Here is a 20,820-nt window from a genome sequence, read left to right as displayed (position 1 = left end):
CCTACCTTTCACATTACTCAAGGAGAGGGAGCGATCGCGGTCCACGAGCCCCAGCTTTCCGCCACTGCTGTTGTCCTTCTGACGGGCCACTGCCACTGCGATGCCAACGGGGAGATGTCTGACTTCCACCTCTCCTTGAGACCCGATGCTCTCTCGGCCGAAAGATTTGGCGCTTTCCGGTCGTTCCGGCTCCTTCTTCAGCTGCTTGCCAGCTTGGTGGGATACCAGCTGCTGGACTTTGGGAGAAGGCTGTCGGCCAGGGTCCAACTTCATGTTGCCCAGGCCTCCAAAAGGGCTTTTCTTGCCAGCCCCCTGCCGTGATGATGCCTCCTTAGCAAAGCTACCGCTGTACTTGATGAGGCTTTGCATGGCCGACCCTTCCCCGTGCGACGGAGGAGGGTGGAGGCTGTCCGCCACGCTCCGGGCTCCCACGACTGAGGACCTCTGTAGGTTGCTGGGCTCCAAGTAGTTCTTCTTGACTTCCTCCTCCACCCGGTTGGCATGGTTGTGTTGGGCAGCCAGAACAGCCATCTGGGTGGTGGCAAAGTTGCCCATTTCAAAAGGCTTCCATTTTTGTTCAGGAGGCTTCAACGGTTGGTTGGGATCTAAATGCTGCCGGGAGGAAGAGGACGAGGGCGAGGTGTCCAAAGTGCCGTAGATCTTCACCGCTTCTTTGCAGCCAGGTCTTGGAAACCGGTCCCGCTCGCAGGAGTGACGTTCTGCCTCCAAGCCACCTTTGGGCAAGTCCTTCAGAGGGAGGAAGTCCCTGTTCTCGGGGGAACGTAATCTCGGCCTGTTCAAGAAGCTGTCTGAAGCCCCCTGTTTCTTCAGGACCATGGAGTTGGCCCTGATGACCGAACTTTTCTCCCGTAAGACCTCCATCCGCTTGGCCTCTCCGTGGATGGAGAACTCTTGGGCCAAAAGGTTGCGAGAAGCATCAGCCAGACACCTCTTGGGCACCGCCTGGAGGACCCCCACTCGGTTGGCAGCAGGGGCCTCCTTCTCCTTCAGTTTGGTGTTGTCCCGGGCTTGGGAGGCTATCTGAATGGGGCCTTTCCTCTCGTCATAAGCCTCGAGGGAAGGCATGAAGGTGGGCGCGATGACCTTGTGTTCCCTCCCGGACTCCTTGGTCAAGGGGAAGATGGTGTACATGTTGGGATGGATCGGCTGGGGAGGGAAGGCCGAGGGCGGGGGCAGCTTCCCTGGCTGAGCCGGAGAAGGGCAACTACAGGCCGCGTGCATGTTGGCAACCGAACTCACCGCCGAGTCGACTTTCTTCAACCGGTCGGAGAAGACGTAAGGAGGAGGCCTCACATTCTCGTCATGTCTGCTGAGATCCTTGGGACAGTGGTCCAGCTCCGAGCCCTGGGCGCTTCCGGCTGTGTTGCAGTTGCTGAGAGAAGAGGTCTGAAGTGGGTTTTTGGACTTTGGTTCTCCGCTGAAGACCCCCCGGTTGGGCAAGTGTTCCGCCAGGAAGGGAGACAAGCGTTCCCCAACCTTAACGGCCTTTTCAAATCCGCTCGTTTTCCTCTCGTTGTCCGGCTTGGTGTCCTGGGTGAGATCCACCACGCTGTGAGGCCGCGACTCCTCGCGCAGCTTGGCTTCCTTCTTGGACAGGGACAAGGACAGATCGCCGCGGTAAGACCGGTCCTTCCCACCGAGCTCTTTCGGGCCGTCCTTGGAGGTCCTGTGGGGGTGCCCAAAGTCCTTTTCGTGGAGCAGGCTGCTCGAGGTGGGGTTGGGGACTGCCCTGGACGGGGTGGCCTGGGGGTGCAAGGCAGCTTGTCCCGCGTGCCCAGCAAGGTAAAATCCATCTGCAAATCAAAGGGGGGGGCGGGGGGAAACAGCAGAGGGAGGTCAATTCTCTTGGCCACACAAATCCAAGTGTACAAAACATTTCAAGGATGAAGTGTGCTGGCCTTAAAAGGTGCCAATTCAGATGGAACCTTACTAGATGCTGTTTGACCTTGGAACAGATGGTTTCAACCTCTAATTTGCAGGCAAAATGGTGAGGGAGGGAGGGAGAGAGGGAGGGAGGGAGGGAGGGAGGGAGGGAGGAAGGAAGGAAGGAAGGAAGGAAGGAAGATGGAAATGAAAAGAGGGAGGGAGGGAGGGAGGAGATGGAAATGAGAAGAGGGAAGGAAGGAAGGAAGGGAGGAAGGAAGGAAGGAAGGAAGGAAGGAAGGAAGGAAGGAAGGAAGGAAGGAAGGAAGGAAATGAAAAGAGGGAGGGAGGAGATGGAAATGAGAAGAGGGAAGGGAGGGACGGAGGGAGGGAGGGAGGGAGGGAGGGAGGGAGGGAGGAAGGAAGGAAGGAAGGAAGGAAGGAAGGAAGGAAGGAAGGAAGGAAGATGGAAATGAAAAGAGGGAGGGAAGGAGGGAGGGAGGGAGGAGATGGAAATGAGAAGAGGGGAGGAATGGAGGAAGGAAGGAAGGAAGGAAGGAAGGAAGGAAGGAAGGAAGGAAGGAAGGAAGGAAGGAAGGAAGGAGATGGAAATGAGAAGAGGGAAGAGGGAAGAAGGAATATAGGGAGGGAGGGAGGGAGGAAGGAAGGAAGGAAGGAAGGAAGGAAGGAAGGTGGAAATGAAAAGAGGGAGGGAGGGAGGGAGGGAGGAAGGAAGGAAGGTGGAAATGAAAAGAGGGAGGGAGGGAGGAGATGGGAATGAGAAGAGGGAAGAGGGAAAAGGAATAGAGGGAGGGAGGGAGGGAGGGAGGGAGGAGATGGGAATGAGAAGAGGGAAGAGGGAAGAAGGAATAGAGGGAGGGAGGGAGGGAGGCAGGGAGGAAGGAAGGAAGATGGAAATGAGAAGAGGGGAGGAATGCAGGGAGGGAGGGAAGAAGGGAGAAGGGCGGTATAAAAAAATAAATAAATAAATAAAATAAGTAACCTTTTGGGGTCTCGAAGAGGCTGTGCTGATTCAACTGAGCAAGTAAGGGGGTCCCGCTGCTGTGGGGTTCCAGGTGACTCAAAGGAATGTATGAGGGGTAGAGACCGCTTGGCAAGTGGGAGAAACCTGAAAAGGAAGAAAAAAAAATTCACCGATCAGCTCAGGATTCAAAGGGCTTTCCCCCCCCCACGTTGCTTCCTCCCTGCCCTTTCCCTTCCCCCCCCCACTCTAAGGTCCTCTCTTTTTTCCCCTTGTTTTCTTTTAAATGTAATTTTTTTTAAAAAAAAGTTCCATTAAGGAAGAAAAACTTTCCTGCTGATGCTGCCTTCTTCCCTCCCTCCGTTCCTTTTGTCCAAAATGTGAGGGGGGAGGGGCGGGAACCCTGACAAAAATGAGCCGAGTTGACAGTTAGCAACGTTACCCCCTCAAAACAAAACCCCCACCCCAAATTCCTGAAAGTGGCGGAGAAAGGAAGATCAAACAGCTTCCACAATTCCTTCTGCAATTTATTTGGCCACACAGACCAGCTCAGGGGTCTTCAAACTTGGCCCTTTTATGACTTGTGGACTTCAACTCCCAGAATTCCTCAGCCAGCTTGCCTGGCTGAGGAATTCTGGGAGTTGAAGTCCACAAGTCATAAAAGGGCCACGTTTGAAGACCCCTGGACCAGCTGGTGGCCACTGAACGGAAGCCAAAAGCCCAACGTCCGGCTTCTTCATCAACTCCCAGTCTTGGGCGGCCGCTGACACCCCCAGCCGCCCCCCCCAGTTGAGGAAATGGCGTTCGCAGATGCTGGGCGATTCCGTTGCCATCTAGCAGAGCATCAGGGGTTTGGGAATCCTGAAAGCCGAGACAGGCTCCGAAACGATGGGCTTGGCGGTCAAAGTCATGTGGGGAGGGGGGAGGAAGTCCCCCCGGGGGGAGGACGAGAGAAGGACGCCTTTGGGGGGTCTGATAAGAGGGGGACCTTCGACTCGGCCAAGTTGCGGCCTCACAACCCAACCCGCAAAGCCGTGGGTGCCAGGAAGGCAATCGTTGTGCAATTCAGAGAAAGGGGAAATGTCACCGTTTTGACAACCCTCCAGGTTGCAAGGGAAAGAAAAGGAAATAAGAAGGTAAAAATTAAATTTTTAAAAAATTAAAGGCCCTCAGGTTAAGACATCTTGCCCCCCAAAAATGGGAGACCTCAGTTTTAGCCTGGGTGACCTCGGGCCAATCACCAGGAGACGGTGAGTTCTAGTCCCACCTTAGGCGTGAAAGCTGGCTGGGTGACTCTGGGCCAATCACCTGGAGACGGTGAGTTCTAGTCCCGCCTTAGGCGTGAAAGCCGGCTGGGTGACTTTGAGCCGATCACCAGGAGACGGTGAGTTCTAGTCCCGCCTTAGGCGTGAAAGCCGGCTGGGTGACTTTGAGCCGATCACCAGGAGACGGTGAGTTCTAGTCCCGCCTTAGGCGTGAAAGCCGGCTGGGTGACTTTGAGCCGATCACCAGGAGACGGTGGGTTCTAGTCCCACCTTAGGCATGAAAGCTGGCTGGGTGACTCTGGGCCAATCACCTGGAGACGGTGAGTTCTAATCCTGCCTTAGGTGAGAAAGCCAGCTGAGTGACTCTGGGCCAATCACCAGGAGACGGTGAGTTCTAGTCCCACTTTAGGCGTGAAAGCTGGCTGGGTGACTATGGGCCAATCACCAGGAGACGGTGGGTTCTAGTCCCACCTTAGGCATGAAAGCTGGCTGGGTGACTCTGGGCCAATCACCTGGAGACGGTGAGTTCTAATCCTGCCTTAGGTGAGAAAGCCAGCTGAGTGACTCTGGGCCAATCACCAGGAGACGGTGAGTTCTAGTCCCACCTTAGGCGTGAAAGATAGATGGGCGGCTCTGGGCCAGTCCCTCCCTCTCAGCCCAATCCACCTCACAGGGTTGTTGTGGGGGAAAAATAGGAGGAAGAAAGAGTTTTAGATACGTTCTTCACCTTTATAAAAAAAATAAACAAAACCACCAGATTTTGTGAACTTCCAAAGAAAGTCAGCCAACCGGCTGGCCAGATCAGATTTAGAATATAGGTTGAAGGTCTTCCTCTGGCCAAGAGGGGAAAAAAAGAAAAAGAAAAAAAGAAAATTCCACTTTTCTTCTGAAAACAACAAAGATGTGCAAAAGCATGTTTGTAGATCAAAGGTGTCCCATTTTGGTAACTCTGAAGACCTGCCTGTGGGAATTCTGGGAACTGAAATCCGCAGGTCTTAAAATTGCCAAGGTTGCACGCGCCTGCTGTAGCTGAAAAACAGCCTTCCCAAATTTCACCTGGGTAGTAGTAGTAGTAGTAGTAGTAGTAGTAATAGTAGTAGTAATAAAATAATAATAATAATAATAATAATAATAATAATAATAATAATAATAATAATAATAATAATAATAATAATAAATTCCTAAAAAGGCAGCCTTACTAGGAACTGCTTCCATCCTGCGACGATATCTATAATACCATCAAACATGCACATCTGCCTATCCCAGGTCCTTGGTAAGGACTCGATAGGTAGACAAAAATGCCAAATCCAGTCTGAACATCTGGTTGACTGTGCATCATCATCATCATCATCATCATCATCATAGCGTTGAAAGGGACCTTGGAGGTCATCTAGTCCAACCCCCTGCTCAGGCAGGAAACACCATTTCAGACAAATGGTTGTCCAATCTCTTCTTGAAAATCTCCAGGGTTGGAGCATTCACAACTTCCAGAGGCAGGTTGTTCCACTGGTTAATTGTTCTAACTGACAGGTTGTGCAACACAACGATAAACCCTCCTTCCCTCAAGGGACAAAATGTGCCATTTCTACACCAGTTGTTTCATTTCCCTTTCTACAGCGCAGTAGTTCTTCTGGCTTTCTGTGTTCCCCTTCCACTCCGAGGGAGGAACCAGGAAGCTGATTATTCCAGACGCAGAAATGACAGGAGCCAGGGTGGCTTCATAGGATGAGCAAATGTGGGATAGACAAAACAATCTAAGCAGGAGCTGCACCCCCTCTGTCACTTCCAATCCTCACCCCAGCTCAAAACCATCCATAAAGAGACATTGGGAAGGGATTCTCAACCCTACGGTGAAGAAGCTTTAAGAGAGAGAGAGAGAGAGAGAGAGAGAGAGAGAGAGAGAGAGAGAGAGAGAGAGAGAGAGAGAGAGAGAGAGAGAGAGAGAGAGAGAGATCCTTGCAAAAGTTAAGAAAAGTTAAGACAACCAATGAGAACGTGCATGGTCCGAAGCGTTAAGGCAGGGGTCTCCAACCCCAGTACCGAGCCACGGCAGGCCAGCAACCGGTCCGCACAAACAAGCAAAGCCCCATCCGCGGGATGCAAGCAGCACACAAAACCACGCCCCTTCCGGTCCACAAAAAAAACAACAACACACCTCTCTCCACGGAACCGGTCTCTGGTGCCCAAAAGGTCGGGAACCTCTGCGTTAAGGCATACCGGCAGTCCTCGCCTTACAACAATGCGTTTAAGTGACCGTTTGGGAGTCACACCGCCACTGAAAAAAGTGACTCGGGACCATTTTTCACATTATCCTTGCAGCATCCCCCAGGGTCAAAATTCAAAATTCAAAATTGGTCAAAATTCAAAATTGATCAAAAAATTGATCAAAATTCCGACACTCGGCAACGGATTCGTATTTATGACGGTGGCAGCATCCCGGGGTGTGTGTGTGTGTGTGTGTGTGTGTGTGTGTGTGTGTGACCTGATCCCCTTTTGCGACCATCAACGGGGGGGAATCCGGATCCAGTTAGTAACGGTGTGAGCAATTTAACGACGACAGCGATTGGCAGAACCTCCGTGGGAAGAAAGGGTGTAAAAATGAGGCAAAGTTCACTTCACAACTGTCTTGCTTAGCGACAGAAAATTTGGGCTGAACTGTGGTTGTCCGCGGAGGACTAACCCGTAGGTTTGACTCCAAGGGGGTCTCAGAATTGGGGGGCAGGATTCAGAGAGGCCTCGGGAGCCCCTGACTTCGCTTTCCTCCCGGTCTTCCTTGCCGGACCCGATCCTACAACTCTCTTTCCTCCTGCCGAGTTCTGCGGTGGCTTGACGTTTAACCTCTTGACAATGAGTCAACAATTAAGAAAAGGAAAAAAATTAACAACAAAGCCCTGCCCTTGGAGATTTGGGAAACAAGAGAGCCGAATGTTAGCTGTTTTTCTTGGGTTGGGCTCAGAAGCCGGGCACCAATTTTTATTTATTTTTTTTTATTTTAATTCCATTTATATCCCGCCCTTCTCCGAAGACTCAGGGCGGCTTACAAGCTTAGCAGTAGCCTTCATTCTATGTATAGGCCTGCTTATTAGGGCTTTCACACACCCCCCAAGCGGCATTATTACAAAGTCAGCTTAATTGCCCCCCCAACAATCTGGGTCCTCATTTTACCTACCTCGGAAGGATGGAAGGCTGAGTCAACCTTGAGCCTGGTGGGACTCGAACCTGCACTAATGGCCTGCAGTAAACAGCTTTTGAATCCCTCTTGATCAGGACTCTTCAAACTTGGGCAACTTTTAAGACTTGTGGACTTCAACTCCCAGAATTCCTCAGCCAGCCCTTCAGGGAACCTCTCTCTCCCCAGAGTGTGTGCTTTACGTGGCGCTTGGTTGTGGGCGGCCTTTTTTATGGGTTGTGGTGGCTGGCTAGAATAGATTAGAGCAAGGGGCTTCCAACTTGGGCAACTTTTAAGACTTGTCGTCTTCGACTCCCAGAATTCCTCAGCCAGCCGAGCCCTGGCTGGCTGAGGAATTCTGGGAGTTGAAGTCCACAAGTCTTAAAGTGGCCCAAGTTTGGAGACCCCTGCTTGCGAGGGAAGGAAAACCTGGTCAATCCTCGATAGGATTAGGACTCAACATGAGAGGCGCGCTAGACCCCTGTGTCAATGGGAAAGCTCTCCAGACTGTAGTTTTGGGATGCCCCAAAACAGATAGTGCTGACCTATTGTGTAACAGGGTCCTCTGAGTCCATGTCAGGGGAACCCCAGAGAGAGGGGGGATGGGGGGGGATCCTGGGTGCTGTAGTCCATGGGGTTGCCTCTTTTTAACCTAGTTTGTTTATCTTTCGCTTCTGCCTCGTTTATTATTCTGCCCTCTCTACCCTTCCTTTTTTCTCTCTCTCTCTCATTTCTCGCTTTTCGTGTTTTGAATAATTTTAAAACCACCCAGAGGTGCTGGGAGTCGGGTGGCATAGGCATTTAAACAATAACAACAAAAAGAAGTCACGCAAGGGGTCCTCCCCCTGCATGTCAGCTTTTGATTTGGTAGCAGCTCTTTGAAAGTTTAGCCTCTCCTCTAAAAGAAAAAAAAAAAGATTCTAGTCCTTATTGGCCAGACTATAAAAGTGAAGATTCCATTCAACCTCCTGGCTAATCAGTGTTACTGGGAGCCAGGCGACCCATAGATGTATTATTATGGTTGATCACGCAGTCAGCCAGATGTTTAGACTGGGTTTGGCATTTTTGTCTACGTATCCAGCCCCTCCCGAGGATGTAAGATAAGTAGATGTTGTTGCGTAATATGAAATGCCGCAGGGCTGTTAACGATGATTACTAATCAGCCAGCTCTCCGTTAAACAAAAACTCTTCCAGAAAAAAAAAGAACATAAAAGGTAAACAGTCCTGTGTTGGCACACAAGTCTTAACCTTTGAGACCGCCAAGTTCGTTGGCAACACCTGGGGAAATCTACACACCCATCCTCATAAAAATTAATTTTAAATACACCAATACACCATACAAAGCAAGCCAGTCAGACCAAAATAGAGTTCTGAAAATATTTTTTTTTTAAAAATCACACGTGTAATGCAGTAATACATCCATTAATTTATTCTCCCATCGAACCAATAACAGGACAGGCTAAATTTCAGGGAACGGTTAAGGATAACCAAGGTTGCTTTCCTTTTTTCCCCCCCACCCAAATTTTAAAGCCCCTCCTGGACTGTCTCTAAGCTGAATGCTTCGTGGTGCCAAGCTTAAGCCCCCCTCCCCAGCTTGGCCAATTCATGTCTCCCCCACCCCAGTTCCCCTATCTCCACCCGGCCTACATCGCAAGATCCAGGTAAGCAATTACCACCTTCGTATATAATATGCTCCCCTGTGCTCCTCTTTGGAGAAAGGGCAAGATGTAAACACAATAAAGGTAATTGCTTAATTGCTTAATCATTTTAAACCCAGAAGAGTTAATCGGCTAAAAAGGCATCTTTAAGCAGTTGGCAAGGCTGGCGAAAGGGTGGAGACTGGAGTGTGAGGAGAGGGAGGGAGGGAGAGAGAGAGAGCGCAAAATCCTGCTTATGTGGCAGCAATGATGCCGTAAGGTTGCAATCATCAGAAGGGGAAGTGGCGTGCAAGAAAACATGCGATGCGCAGCGCATGGCTTCTGCAGGATAGAAGGGCAGTCCAATAGCTGGAAATCTTTGGATCATGGATCAGAAATCCACAAAGGAAAACAGACAGGTAGCTTGCAACCCCTTAGGAGAAGTTTAGGAAACTAACCGGGCGGTGTTTTGTTGTTTTTTTTAATACCAGCGTGACCACTTTGTAGAAATCACACTCTTAAAAAGATCTGTTCCTCCCAAAAAAAGTCACAGCCAAGTTTCTGTCTAAGACACTGCTTCCCCACCTTGTCCGCTTGGGTGGACTTCAACTCCCAGAATACCCCAGCCAGCTGTGCTGTGCTATGCTATGCTGGCTGGGGAATTCTGGGAGTTGAACTCTAGCCAACCTTAAGTAGACAACAGCCCTGAAAAAGATGATTTACAACAGCCCTGAAAAAAAGGATGATTTATAGCTATTTTTCACACTCGCAAGCCTTGCAGTCACGAGATCAAAATTCAGACATTTGGCAACTGGCTCATATTTATGACGGTCGTGCAGCATCCTGGGTTCATGTGATCCCCTTTTGCAAAGTCAAAAAGCTGGATTCCCTTAACAATCGGGTGACTTAACTTAACAACTGGGTTAAGAAATGTCATAATATGAAGCAAAAGTCTTCTCAATGTCTCACTTAGCAGCAGAAAATTTAGCCTCAATTGTAGCTAGGAGGACTACCTGTGTTTCTTCCACAAAATGTGCCATTAAATTATATTTTACTGCACAACGTGGAAAAGACAACTGTGGCTGCAATTCGTGTCACCTCTTCCCGAGAGACCCCATCTCCCTGTGGATCCTTGAAAACCTCTTTCCCACAGAAATGGGTGGGACTACAACACCTATTAACCTAACAGGTCAATGTTGTTGGAAGTTGTGATCCAAAACCCTCGCGGGCTGTAACAGCTACCTTTAATCTACAGTTACAAAACCTGAGCATTAGATCATCAACATTCCAAGCTGGCACTGTACTCCTGAGGTCCACACAACTTACTACAAAGAGTAGGCACCTTGGCCCAGGATGACTAAGAGTCAAGGATGCTGGGAACGCCTGGAGAGCCACACCTGTCATTTCTTCATGCAAAACAACCCTACATTCTGAGTTCGGAGAAGATTGTCCTAGCGTCCCAAGAACCTCCACTGCGAAGGAGGAAGTCCTAACACAGGGGTCTTCAAACATGGCCCCTTTGTGACTTGTGGTCTTCAACTCCCAGAATTCCTCAGCCAGGCACACCTGTCCTAAGAGAAAGTCCTCTTAAAAGCCATCCTTTCCTTCTTGGTAGATACAGAAACTTGGTGAGATTCACACGAACTTGGTGAGATTCACCTTCTGACTTCTAACTTCTGATGAGACCCTCAGCTCCCATTGATCTCAGAACTGTTTTTCCTCGCCACCCCACACGTGCTCTTCCTCACCTTCCCCTATGTTGACAGTCTAGTCCAGATCTCCAGGAACCCACCGGATCTTCCAAAGCTGCCAACCCAACTCATCCATTTCCCCCCAAAGCTCTGGTTTATGGAACTGGCAAGGCTTCACACCGCACGCCAAGCCATTCGCCAGGGTTTCTCTGCCCAGCTCACCCATGATTGAGTTTTTGCACGGCGAGCCACACGCCTGCTTTGCATTGAGGTGGGAACCCAGCCAAACGGAGCTCATGTGAGTGACCAAACAGCCACACCCACCTCTGAAGGTGCCCCTGCTTTAATTAAACACCAGCTGAAATAGAGACAAGCCTGCCTAGTTATTCCGGGAAGGTTGCGCAAGAAGAACTGATGCAATGGGAAATTCCCATCTGCAACCAGAAGGGCTGGCAACCCATCTGCTCTCAGACAGGCCGAGCTTGCCAAATTTATCCTCCACCAACATCCACAATCTTCTTCCTAGCAAAAGGAAGGCTACCAAGGCTTCCTCAACCACATCGCCTGCCTTCTCCCAGCTGATTGTGAAGCAACCATTGGGCACCGCTTCCTTGCTCCAAAAGCAGAAACCGAGCATCCAGGGGAAAGGTTTGGAAGGCACTGGGCATCCCTTCCAACAGTCATCTCCAACTTTCTCCGCCTAGCACCGAGGAATCGATTCAGATGACAGAGTCTGTTATCTTGCTTGGGAAGCGTCTTAAAATGAGAAGCTGAAGCCATACGCTTCCATCTGGAGCAGCCTTTCTCAAGCTTGCCCACTTGAAGAGGTGTGGTCTTCAACTTCCAGAATTCCCAGCCAGGGAATTTGGTTGGCTAGGGAATTCTGGGAATTGAAGTCCACAATCTTCAAGTTGCCACAGTTGAGAAAAACTGGACTAGATAAGCTTTAAGGACCAAATTGATTCTAGACTGATATTACATGAACATTTTCCTTCCCTCTTTCCTTTCTCCCTTCCTCGTGTCTCTTTCCTTCCTTCCTTCCTTCCTTCCTTCCTTCCTTCCTTCCTTCCTTCCTTCCTTCCTTCCTTCCTTCCTTCCTTCCATTTTAATCCCTACCAATGTAGGCAGACCTTTTTCTGTATAGCCACAACTATTTGTGATTGTGTGTGTCCGTCTGGTAGCTGTTTGCATTCCCCTACTAAATTTTTTAAAAAAAAAAAACAACAAACCACACATTCAAATTAAACATACAAGGAAAACATAGCTCTCACCAGCAGACTTCCTACGGGAGGCTATACAACACAACTCTTTTTGTAGTCTTTTGAGACTTAACAGTCCCCACATTGTTTTTCTATTTGTCTACCTGAAAATAATTCAGACAGCATCTGGCCACTAACTGCAGTTCAGAGTGTTTAGCTTCCTCCTCCTCCTCCTCCTCCTCCTCCTCCTCCTCCTCCTCCTCCTCCTCCTCCTCCTCCTCCTCCACTGGTTATGCTCCAGAATGCTTTCTTAGTAAATGGAGGAATAGCAGGGGTCTTTGGAATAATATACAAAGGTTTTTCTGCGCCAGTGCATTGCCAGGATTTGATTCTGGGACCCTGACAGAGGAAGCATGTCGTCTCCCACCATCTAATCAGATTCTCAAGGCCAAGGACAGATTAGCTGAAGGACAGAAAGAAGCCAGCTGCACCATTTCAGCCTGCAGCTGGGGGGAAAAAATATTTTATACATATAGATTTGGGTTCTTTCTTCTGGAAGAAACAATTCCATGCTCTCTGGTTCCAGCAAAAAAAAATCCCACCACCTTTCTCCTGCTATTTCTTCAAGGGCAGCAGAAAGCAATTTGCTTTTTTTATGATTTCATGTTTGCCACTTACAAAAATTCACACTTGGGAACCTCACCTTCAAATTGTCTGAAGAAGTACAGTCCAAATTGCAAGGTAGGGCGTGCTCATCTGATCCAGTTTTACCAAGAGCCGTTTGCACGAAAGCAACATTGCATTGAATATGCCATAAATGGTTGAACTCACACAACGCTTTTTTAAAACTGCTGTTTCTTAGGCTGTGGGTCTTTAAGCTGCCTGGACTTCAACCCCCCCCCCCGCCTTCCCCAAGAATTCTGGCTGGGGAATTCTGGGAGTTGAAGTCCACACAGCTTAAAGCTGCTCAGGTTTGAGAATCACTGCTTTAAGCAAACTGTCATCCTTGATATTAACACAATTTGCAAGACCTGTTTTCCCACACCCTGCCCAACTTCCACTAGTGAATTTGCATGAGGTCTAAATGCGAAGAGGATATACCTTCAGCCTTACACCTTCACTAGGGGCCTTATCTTGGTTTTGCAAGCCACATCCTGCCAAGCCCAAAACCATATTATGACAGTGCAAAAAGCACAAAGCCAGCCCTAGTCCTATGGACTAGCACCTTGCTCAATCACCTCCATTAGGCTGGGCCAGGAGCAGAGGTCTTAATTCATTCCCTTCTACAAACTAAGGCGGTTTTCTCTCTCTCTCTCTCTCTGTTTCCAGAAAGGGAAATTCCAACAGCAGCTCAAGTTCTTCTGACATAAAGCATCGCCTGTTTTTCATTGCAGGCCATTTTTCATTTCTTGAAAAGTTAACATTAAGAATAAATACTGCCTTAGCGGAGCCTGCTTCTGCTCCATCTCGAATCCCCCCTCCCACCAGCCCGTCAAATGAAATAACCCGGCTGCTAAGTTTAGCAACAAGGTTCACTTGGCAAAGCTCTGGTTTAAAATAGTTCAGTCCTTATAGGCTGGGCCGTACGTTTAAAAAAAAAAAAGAGGTCAACTGTTAGATTTGATAGGCTGATCCAAGACAAGGTATATTTTCTCCACCTAGACTTGCCGCATAAATAGCACATACCCCATCAAGACAAGGCGAGCAAAAAGCGATGCATGCTTTTTAAGCCGTTCGGTCGTTTGGAAAAAAAAAAAAGAATCCATCCTCAAAGTGCGATATTTATAACCCTCGCCTGCAACTGAACTAGGGAACATCGTCAGGGGAAACACAGACCAAAGAACAATTCGGGAGCTGAAGCTTGAGACAAACAGATCAAAATTCTCAGACGGTCTAATATCCAAGGATATACAAACAGTACTGCTGAAATTCTGCAGGGATGCCAAAGCGTCTTTTTTTTTAAAAAAAATATTGCTTTGAAGCGCAACTCTAGCCCCATAAGGACTAGCAACCTAGCTTTCTTTGCCTTTTATTTATTTATTTATTTAAGCAGCAGATTGCTCTCGGAGGCAGACTGGAGCATGGCGGGGATTGCTGTCTTTCACTTTCATCCCAGCACAATGAGGACGAGAAACATGCTGCATTGTTTGTTTGGGAAGGGAAGGGCATCGTTCTGCCTTTCTCTTAATCAGCTGGTGAAAAAATGTCGAGGAAGTTGCAGGAAATAGGGTGACAAAGAAGGAAGCAAAGCGAGAAAAAATAATAATAACAGTGGGGTCTCTGGTGCTCTCTTAGCTGGGTTACTTCTAGGTAACATCAACGCGAGGTGTACTGCCTGTATACCACGGATGGGGCTTTGCTTGTTTGTGCGGACCGGTTGCTGGCATGCTTCAGCCTGATACCAATCCAGGGACCGGTGGGATTGGGGATCCCTGCCCTAAATGACTGTGTCTTTCTGCAGTCCAGGGACCGGTGGGATTGGGGATCCCTGCCCTAAATGACTGTGTCTTTCTGCAGTCCAGGGACCGGTGGGATTGGGGATCCCTGCCCTAAATGACTGTGTCTTTCTGCAGTCCAGGGACCGGTGGGATTGGGGATCCCTGCCCTAAATGACTGTGTCTTTCTGCAGTCCAGGGACCGGTGGGATTGGGGATCCCTGCCCTAAATGACTGTGTCTTTCTGCAGTCCCATCATCTTCCCATCCAACAGGTGCAGCAGCACACCCACAATGCCTCCCCAGACTCAAACCAAGGTTAACACTGGCCAAGATTTGCATTAGCAGGTAAACCCAATGACCCAGGTCAGCCAATGACACACACACCCCCTACCAATGAATGGTGCACTTTTCCATCACGGAGAAGATGGGGGGGGAAAGAGGTTGGAGGCAAACTCGCAACCTTTGGGGAACGTCAGAAGTGGTTTTCTGTCTGTGCTCCTGAACAGCAGAGATAGGGGTAGAAGATTTTCTGAGCATAAATAATATCAATTTCCCACTGGAACACAGCACGCAGGGCCACGTTCCAGCAGGAGCATTGATTTGCAATTAAATTCCTAAAGCTTTCTAAAGTTGGCTTACTTTTGTCCAGCTTCAGGAGCAAATTCTGAAAGTTCTGCCAGGCTCCGCAAAGCCAGCCAGGCAAACTCGGGGACTGTAATACGGGCAATTAATTCTCCACTTACAACGGTTCATTTAGAGACCGTTCAAAGTGACAACGGCGCTGAAAAGGCAACTCATGAGCATTTTGCAAACTTACAGCATTTGCAGCGTTCCCCCCCTCCCCCCCCCCAGGGTCACACGATCAAAATTCAGACGCTTGGCAACCGATTCATATTTACGACGGTCGCAGCGTCCCGGGGTCACGCGGTCCCCTTTTGTGAACTTCTGACAAGCAATGTCAATGGGGGGAAGCCAGATTCCCCTAACAGCACAACTGCAACGATTCATTTAACAACGGTGGTCGGAACGGTCTTCAAAACGGGGCCCAAACTCACTTAAACAAATGTCTCGCTTAGCCACGGAAAGTTTGGGCTCAAGTGTGGTCGTAAGTCAAGGACTACCCCTCTAGCCCTGGCAGAACTCCATAAAACATAAGACAGGCAAGTGGTAGAATCAGTTAATATGCAAAGCCGTCATATCTGGAAACAGCCTCTATATACACACACACATGGCTTGGAGACCTTGATGTTAAAAAAAAACCCCTAAATGCTAAAACAGCTCCATTCTGGCTCAATTTGAGCTAGTCTGCAAAGTGATGTCATGTTTTTTTTTAAAGCATAGTGGCAGTGCTAAGAGGGCAGAGGGTTTGTGTGTGTCTGTGTCTGTGTGTGTGTGTGTGTGAATAAAATGATGTTTGCTCTTGAGCTTAGCTTTAGCTGTGCATTTGGCACCCCTGAGTTTTGTTAGCACCTGGAAAACTGCCCATGTCATCTGCTCCAGAAGCCAATAAATCTTTCCTGCAAACTTCCTCTTTCACTGCTGCTGGCAATCGGGTTTTGCAAAAATTTCCAAGCAGGTTTCACGACCTATCACCCCACCAAACTCCTAAAGTCAATTCTGCATCGCCTCTCTCCCACCCAGGATTTATCCTTCGCTCCAGCCTACCCCACCCCAATCCTTTTTTTTGGGGGGGGGAGGATGAAAAGCAAACCTGCTCACGAATCTGTATTTTTTTTATAAAAAAAAAAAACATGCACCAAAGGATTCTTAACCCATTTGAAAAAGGCTGAAAAGTCATAAGACCTGCCAACCACATCGGCAGATGATGAGAAGAAAAAAAAATGATTTATTTTCCTTCCAGGATGGAACACCTGACATTCCAGGTAAGGGTGGGTGAGCTGAGAATTATATATTTTTAAAAAGTCAAGTTTGAAAAGAATGAACGGCTTCAGAAAGGCTATTTCAGTTAAGGTGGGAAAAATAAATCAACCTACACCTCAAGTAAAAAAAACAAAGATACTTGTCATTTAAAAAAAGAGAGTTTTGTTCTTACCCGCACAGGATTTTAAACATCTGCAGTTGTTTAAAAAAAAATACACACCCACCTACTTAATACACCACACTTCTGACTGTGTCTGGCTTTTATACCGTGCCTCTAAAGTAACCTTAACCACAAATATGTGTCTGAAGGTAAAATCCATTCCAATAGACAGTCTCCCAATCTTTTAGCCTGTGCATTAATTCATAACCCCCAACACACACACACACACACACACAAGCCCTCCCCTTTTCAGCTCAGAAAGACAAGCTATTTCTGTCATCTATTCTGAATTGCATGTATCCACACGCAGACATGGGGGGGGGAACCCCACAACGCTCATATTTTGATTTTATTAAAAGGCAATTCATTTATTCCCCAGTCATGTACCTAGCACATATACACAACGCAACAGCAAGATATTTTTTAAAAATATATCATACCAGCTCTCCAACTTAATTTTTTTTAAAAGCTTTTATTTGGATAAGGAGGCACCGACATTTTTCTCTCCGCCACCCCAAAAAGGAGTTAATTTTAACTTGTCATCATGAGGAACTTGCCAAGCCAAGCCAGCTATTTCTTTACCAGATATTCCTGTTCAAAACTTTGGTCCCAGCGACATATAAACAATTCAAAAGACAAAGGAATGTGTTTGGCTGTTTTAAATGCTGCCCAAGCATTTGTCCTTTGAGCATGAGATACAATATTAAAGAACGTTTCTCAAAACTTTGTCGGTTCACAAACAAAAACACAGTTTTGCTACGAAGAGTGATTCTACCACAGACTTTCTTTCCAAGGGTGGACAGGGGAAAAAAGAAGAAGAAGAAGAAGAAGAAGAAGAAGAAGAAGAAGAAGAAGAAGAAGAAGAAGAAGAAGAAGAAGAAGAAGAAGAAGAAGAAGAAGAAGAAGAAGAAGAAGGAATGAGACCAGCTTAAAGAAACTGTGCTCAACCATCCATTAGCCATTTTTGCAATTCTGAAGTATGGGTTAAAACTTTGGAAACACCAGCAGAGCGACAAAGACTGTCTCCTTTTGAATTCCAACACACACACACCCGATTTATTTTTTCAAATTATATCATAAATATGAGCCAATGGCCAAGTGGCCATGTGACTGCTGCAGAGGTCCTAAAGTGCGTGGGGAAAAAAATGGTCATAAGTCATTTTGTTCAGGGCTGTTGTAACGTTTGACGCTCCCTAAGCAAACTGTTGTGAGTTGAGGATTGCCTGTTATGCTTCCCATATCCATTTATTTAAAATCAAAATCAAAAAGGCTTTACTAGACAAAGATCTTGGACCGCGAGGGGAATTGACAAGAGCAAAAAAAAAAAAAAAAGCAAGTTTGGGAGAGCCCTTTGCAGAAATAAACAGCTGGCCAAAGCATACTTAGAACCAGAAGAGAATAAAGGTCAGGCTTTTTCAGTCCACAAGGGAATGGGTAAAAAAAAATCTAAAATCCTCAGACAAGCACAGTAACACCATTATTTTACAAACCAAACTCTAGCAGAAGAGACGACAGCAGCTTCAAATTCTCCAGCACTCATTCTGGAGTCAATCAAGAGGGGGGGGGGAGCAAGGGATAGGATGTGCCAGGATAGAAAAATCCAGGAAAAAATAAATAAAAATGCAGGAAAAACAAACAAACAAGCCATAAACCAGATGTTCCAGCCCTGACATTTAGCTCAAGATAGAAATGGGATGGCTTTAGAGTTGAATAGCGTGTGTCAGCTTCTCAAAATAGGCACCAAAATAGCATTTTCAAGTTCTCGCTTCCTTTAAATCTTAAAACAAAACGAATTTTTTTTCCCCTGCCCTCTGCAAATTGGGAAAGAATATACCATCTGCTACCTGCCTGGTTAAAAACAGATTATTATTATTATTATTATTATTATTATTATTATTATTATTATTATTATTATTATTATTATTATTATTATTATTATTATTATTATTTTTCTACCCCAGCCAGGGATCTATCTGCTGACAATAACTTTGTCCCCAACAGAAATGTGATTTATGAGGTTCACTATGGAACTCGGGGTTTTCTCCTTCAGGGATATCAGAAAGATTTGGGAAACGAGGAGAGCTTCCCAGCTGCTCCCCAAGAAAAGATCAGCTCATTCCTGTCTTTTTCTGTTTGTTTTTTTAAATGTTTGTGCACCGCCCCCCCCCTCAAACAAGGTTGGGGGAGGAGGGGTGGCCCCAGATGGCTAAACAGAAACAGCCATTTCTACTTGGAATGGACACCTCCGGCATTTGGCATTTTCTCTGCCAACCCTCCAAATTTTACCGCACAGCAGGCTTAAATCTCCTTGGCAGCCGAAGGAGGGGTGCAGCTGGGGTTTCTTGGGGTACCTGGAGGTCTGTTTTATGTGCGTGCGGGCGTGTGGGGGGGAAAGGCTGTTTTGTGCAGAAAATGGGCCCGGGAAGTGAAGTCTACCTCTGCGGGCGACGGGGGGGGGGGGGGGGGGAAATTGAAGGGAAAGGTGTGCACCCCACCTTAAAAAGGGGGAGGGAGTGTATGTTTTTTTAAAAAATGTATTTTAAAACTTCAATAAAAATAAAAAGGGGGGATGAAAAGGTGTGCACCCCCCCACCTTAAAAAGGGGGGGATTAAAGGAAAATATGTCCACCACCACCCCTTAAAAAGGGGGGATTCAAGGGAAAGAGCTCCACCCTCCACCTTAAGAGGGGCGATTCAAGCCCTCCTCTCCCCCCCCAATTCTACCAGCGCAAGAATGTATTTTAAAACTTTTCAATAAAAATAAAAAGGGGGGGGTGAAAAGGTGTGCACTCCCCTACCTTAAAAAGGGGGGGATTCAAGGAAAACACGTCCACCCCTACCTTAACATAAATAAATAAAATAAAATAAAATAAATAAAAAGGGGGGGATTAAAGGAAAATATGTCCACCCCCACCTTAAAAAGGGGGGATTCAAGGAAAACATGTCCACCCCCACCTTAACATAAATAAAATAAAATAAAATAAAATAAATAAAAAGGGGGGGATTCAAGGAAAACATGTCCACCCCCACCTTAACATAAATAAATAAAATAAAATAAAATAAAATAAATAAAAAAGGGGGGGGATTGAAGGGAAAGAGCTCCCCCCTCCACCTTAAGAGGGGCGATTCCAGCCCTCCTCTTCCTCCCCCCCCCATTCTTCCAGCGCCAGAAGCCCCCCCCCCCCCCCGCCAGACTCACCCGGGTGGGGGTGGAGGTGGAGGCCCGGGCCGGCGAGGTATTTGCCCGGCGGCGGCGGCAGCGGCGGCGGCGGCGTGGCCAAAGGAGCCAGGCGCGCAGCTCCGGCGGGGCTCTCCATGGCCAGCCCGGAGAGCAGCGGCGGGGGGGCGCGGACGGCGCGGGGAGCCCCCGGGTCTCTTCCATCCATCCTCCGCTGGCCGATCGCCGCCGCCGCCGCCCCCCTCCTCCTCTTCCTCGGGCCGGCCCCAGCCTTAAAGGTGGCCGAGTCCGGAGCGCGCCAGCGGGGATCGGGGAGCCATCCTCCTGGGGGTCCTGGAGTCCTCTTCCAGCCAAGGAGCCTGAGCAAAAGGGGGTGGGGGAGTGGGGGGGGCGCAGAGAGACGGCAAGGGTTTTTTTTTTTTTTAAAAAAAAGAGAAAACAGCCAGAGAGACAGACAGACACACACACATCCCGGGAAAAGGGGAAGGGGGAGGTTCTCTGGGGGAGGGCAGAGAGCCCCCTCCCCAAACACCTAGCCTTTCTGGGAGCCCCCTCCCCTTGGATTTTTTTTTTTAAAGAGAAAACAGCCAGAGAGACAGACACACACACACACACACATATACATACATCCCGGGAAAGGGGGAAGATGGGGGGGTGTTTTCTCTGGGGGAGGGCAGAGAGCCCCCTCCCCAAACACCTAGCCTTTCTGGGAGCCCCCTTCCCTTGGATTTTTTTTAAAGAGAAAACAGCCAGAGAGACAGACAGACAGGCACACACACACACACACACACACATACATCCCGGGAAAGGGGGAAGGGGGGGGGGTTCTCTGGGGGAAGGCAGAGAGCCCCCTCCCCAAACACCTAGCCTTTCTGGGAGCCCCCTCCCCTTGGATTTTTTTTTAAAGAGAAAACAGCCAGAGAGACAGACAGACAGACACACACACATCCATCCATCCCGGGAAAGGGAGAAGACGGGGGGGGGGGGGTTTTCTCTGGGGGAAGGCAGAGAGCCCCCTCCCCAAACACCTAGCCTTTCTGGGAGCCCCCTCCCCTTGGATTTTTTTTTAAAGAGAAAACAGCCAGAGAGACAGACAGACAGACACACACACATCCATCCATCCCGGGAAAGGGAGAAGACGGGGGGGGGGGTTTTCTCTGGGGGAAGGCAGAGAGCCCCCTCCCGAAACACCTAGCCTTTCTGGGAGCCCCCTCCCCTTGCCCAGCTGCCTGGCTTTTGTTGTTTTTTTTTTTTGTTTTTTTTGGAGGAGGGGGTGTTCACTGGCTTTTCCTTTCTAGAGAGAGAAATATATTCGTTCCCGGGCGGTGAAATGCAGG

The 20,820-nt window shown here is 48.3% G+C and overlaps 1 protein-coding gene across 3 annotated transcripts in view; it reads right to left on the bottom strand.

Annotated features, from left to right (window-relative positions):
• The window catches only part of TNRC18 (trinucleotide repeat containing 18), a 62,993-nt gene extending 43,160 nt beyond the window's left edge, over window positions 1–19,833 (bottom strand). For 2 of the 3 annotated variants that reach the window (XM_083373157.1, XM_083373156.1), the window contains exons 1-3: window positions 19,505–19,806; window positions 2,888–3,013; window positions 6–1,814 (exon numbers count right to left, since the gene is read on the bottom strand). In XM_083373157.1, coding sequence (XP_083229283.1) covers window positions 6–1,814; window positions 2,888–3,013; window positions 19,505–19,691 — 2,122 coding nt within the window. In that variant the 5' untranslated portion in view covers window positions 19,692–19,806. Of the gene's footprint in view, window positions 1–5; window positions 1,815–2,887; window positions 3,014–19,504 lie in introns of all 3 variants that reach the window. The other variant, XM_083373158.1, reaches the window with a different exon arrangement.
• Window positions 19,834–20,820: the final 987 nt, after the last annotated feature.

The sequence above is a fragment of the Vipera ursinii genome, assembly GCF_947247035.1.
Source record: "Vipera ursinii genome assembly, chromosome: 13".
NCBI lineage: Eukaryota > Metazoa > Chordata > Lepidosauria > Squamata > Viperidae > Vipera > Vipera ursinii.
This window is presented reverse-complemented; position numbering and strand designations above follow the sequence as displayed.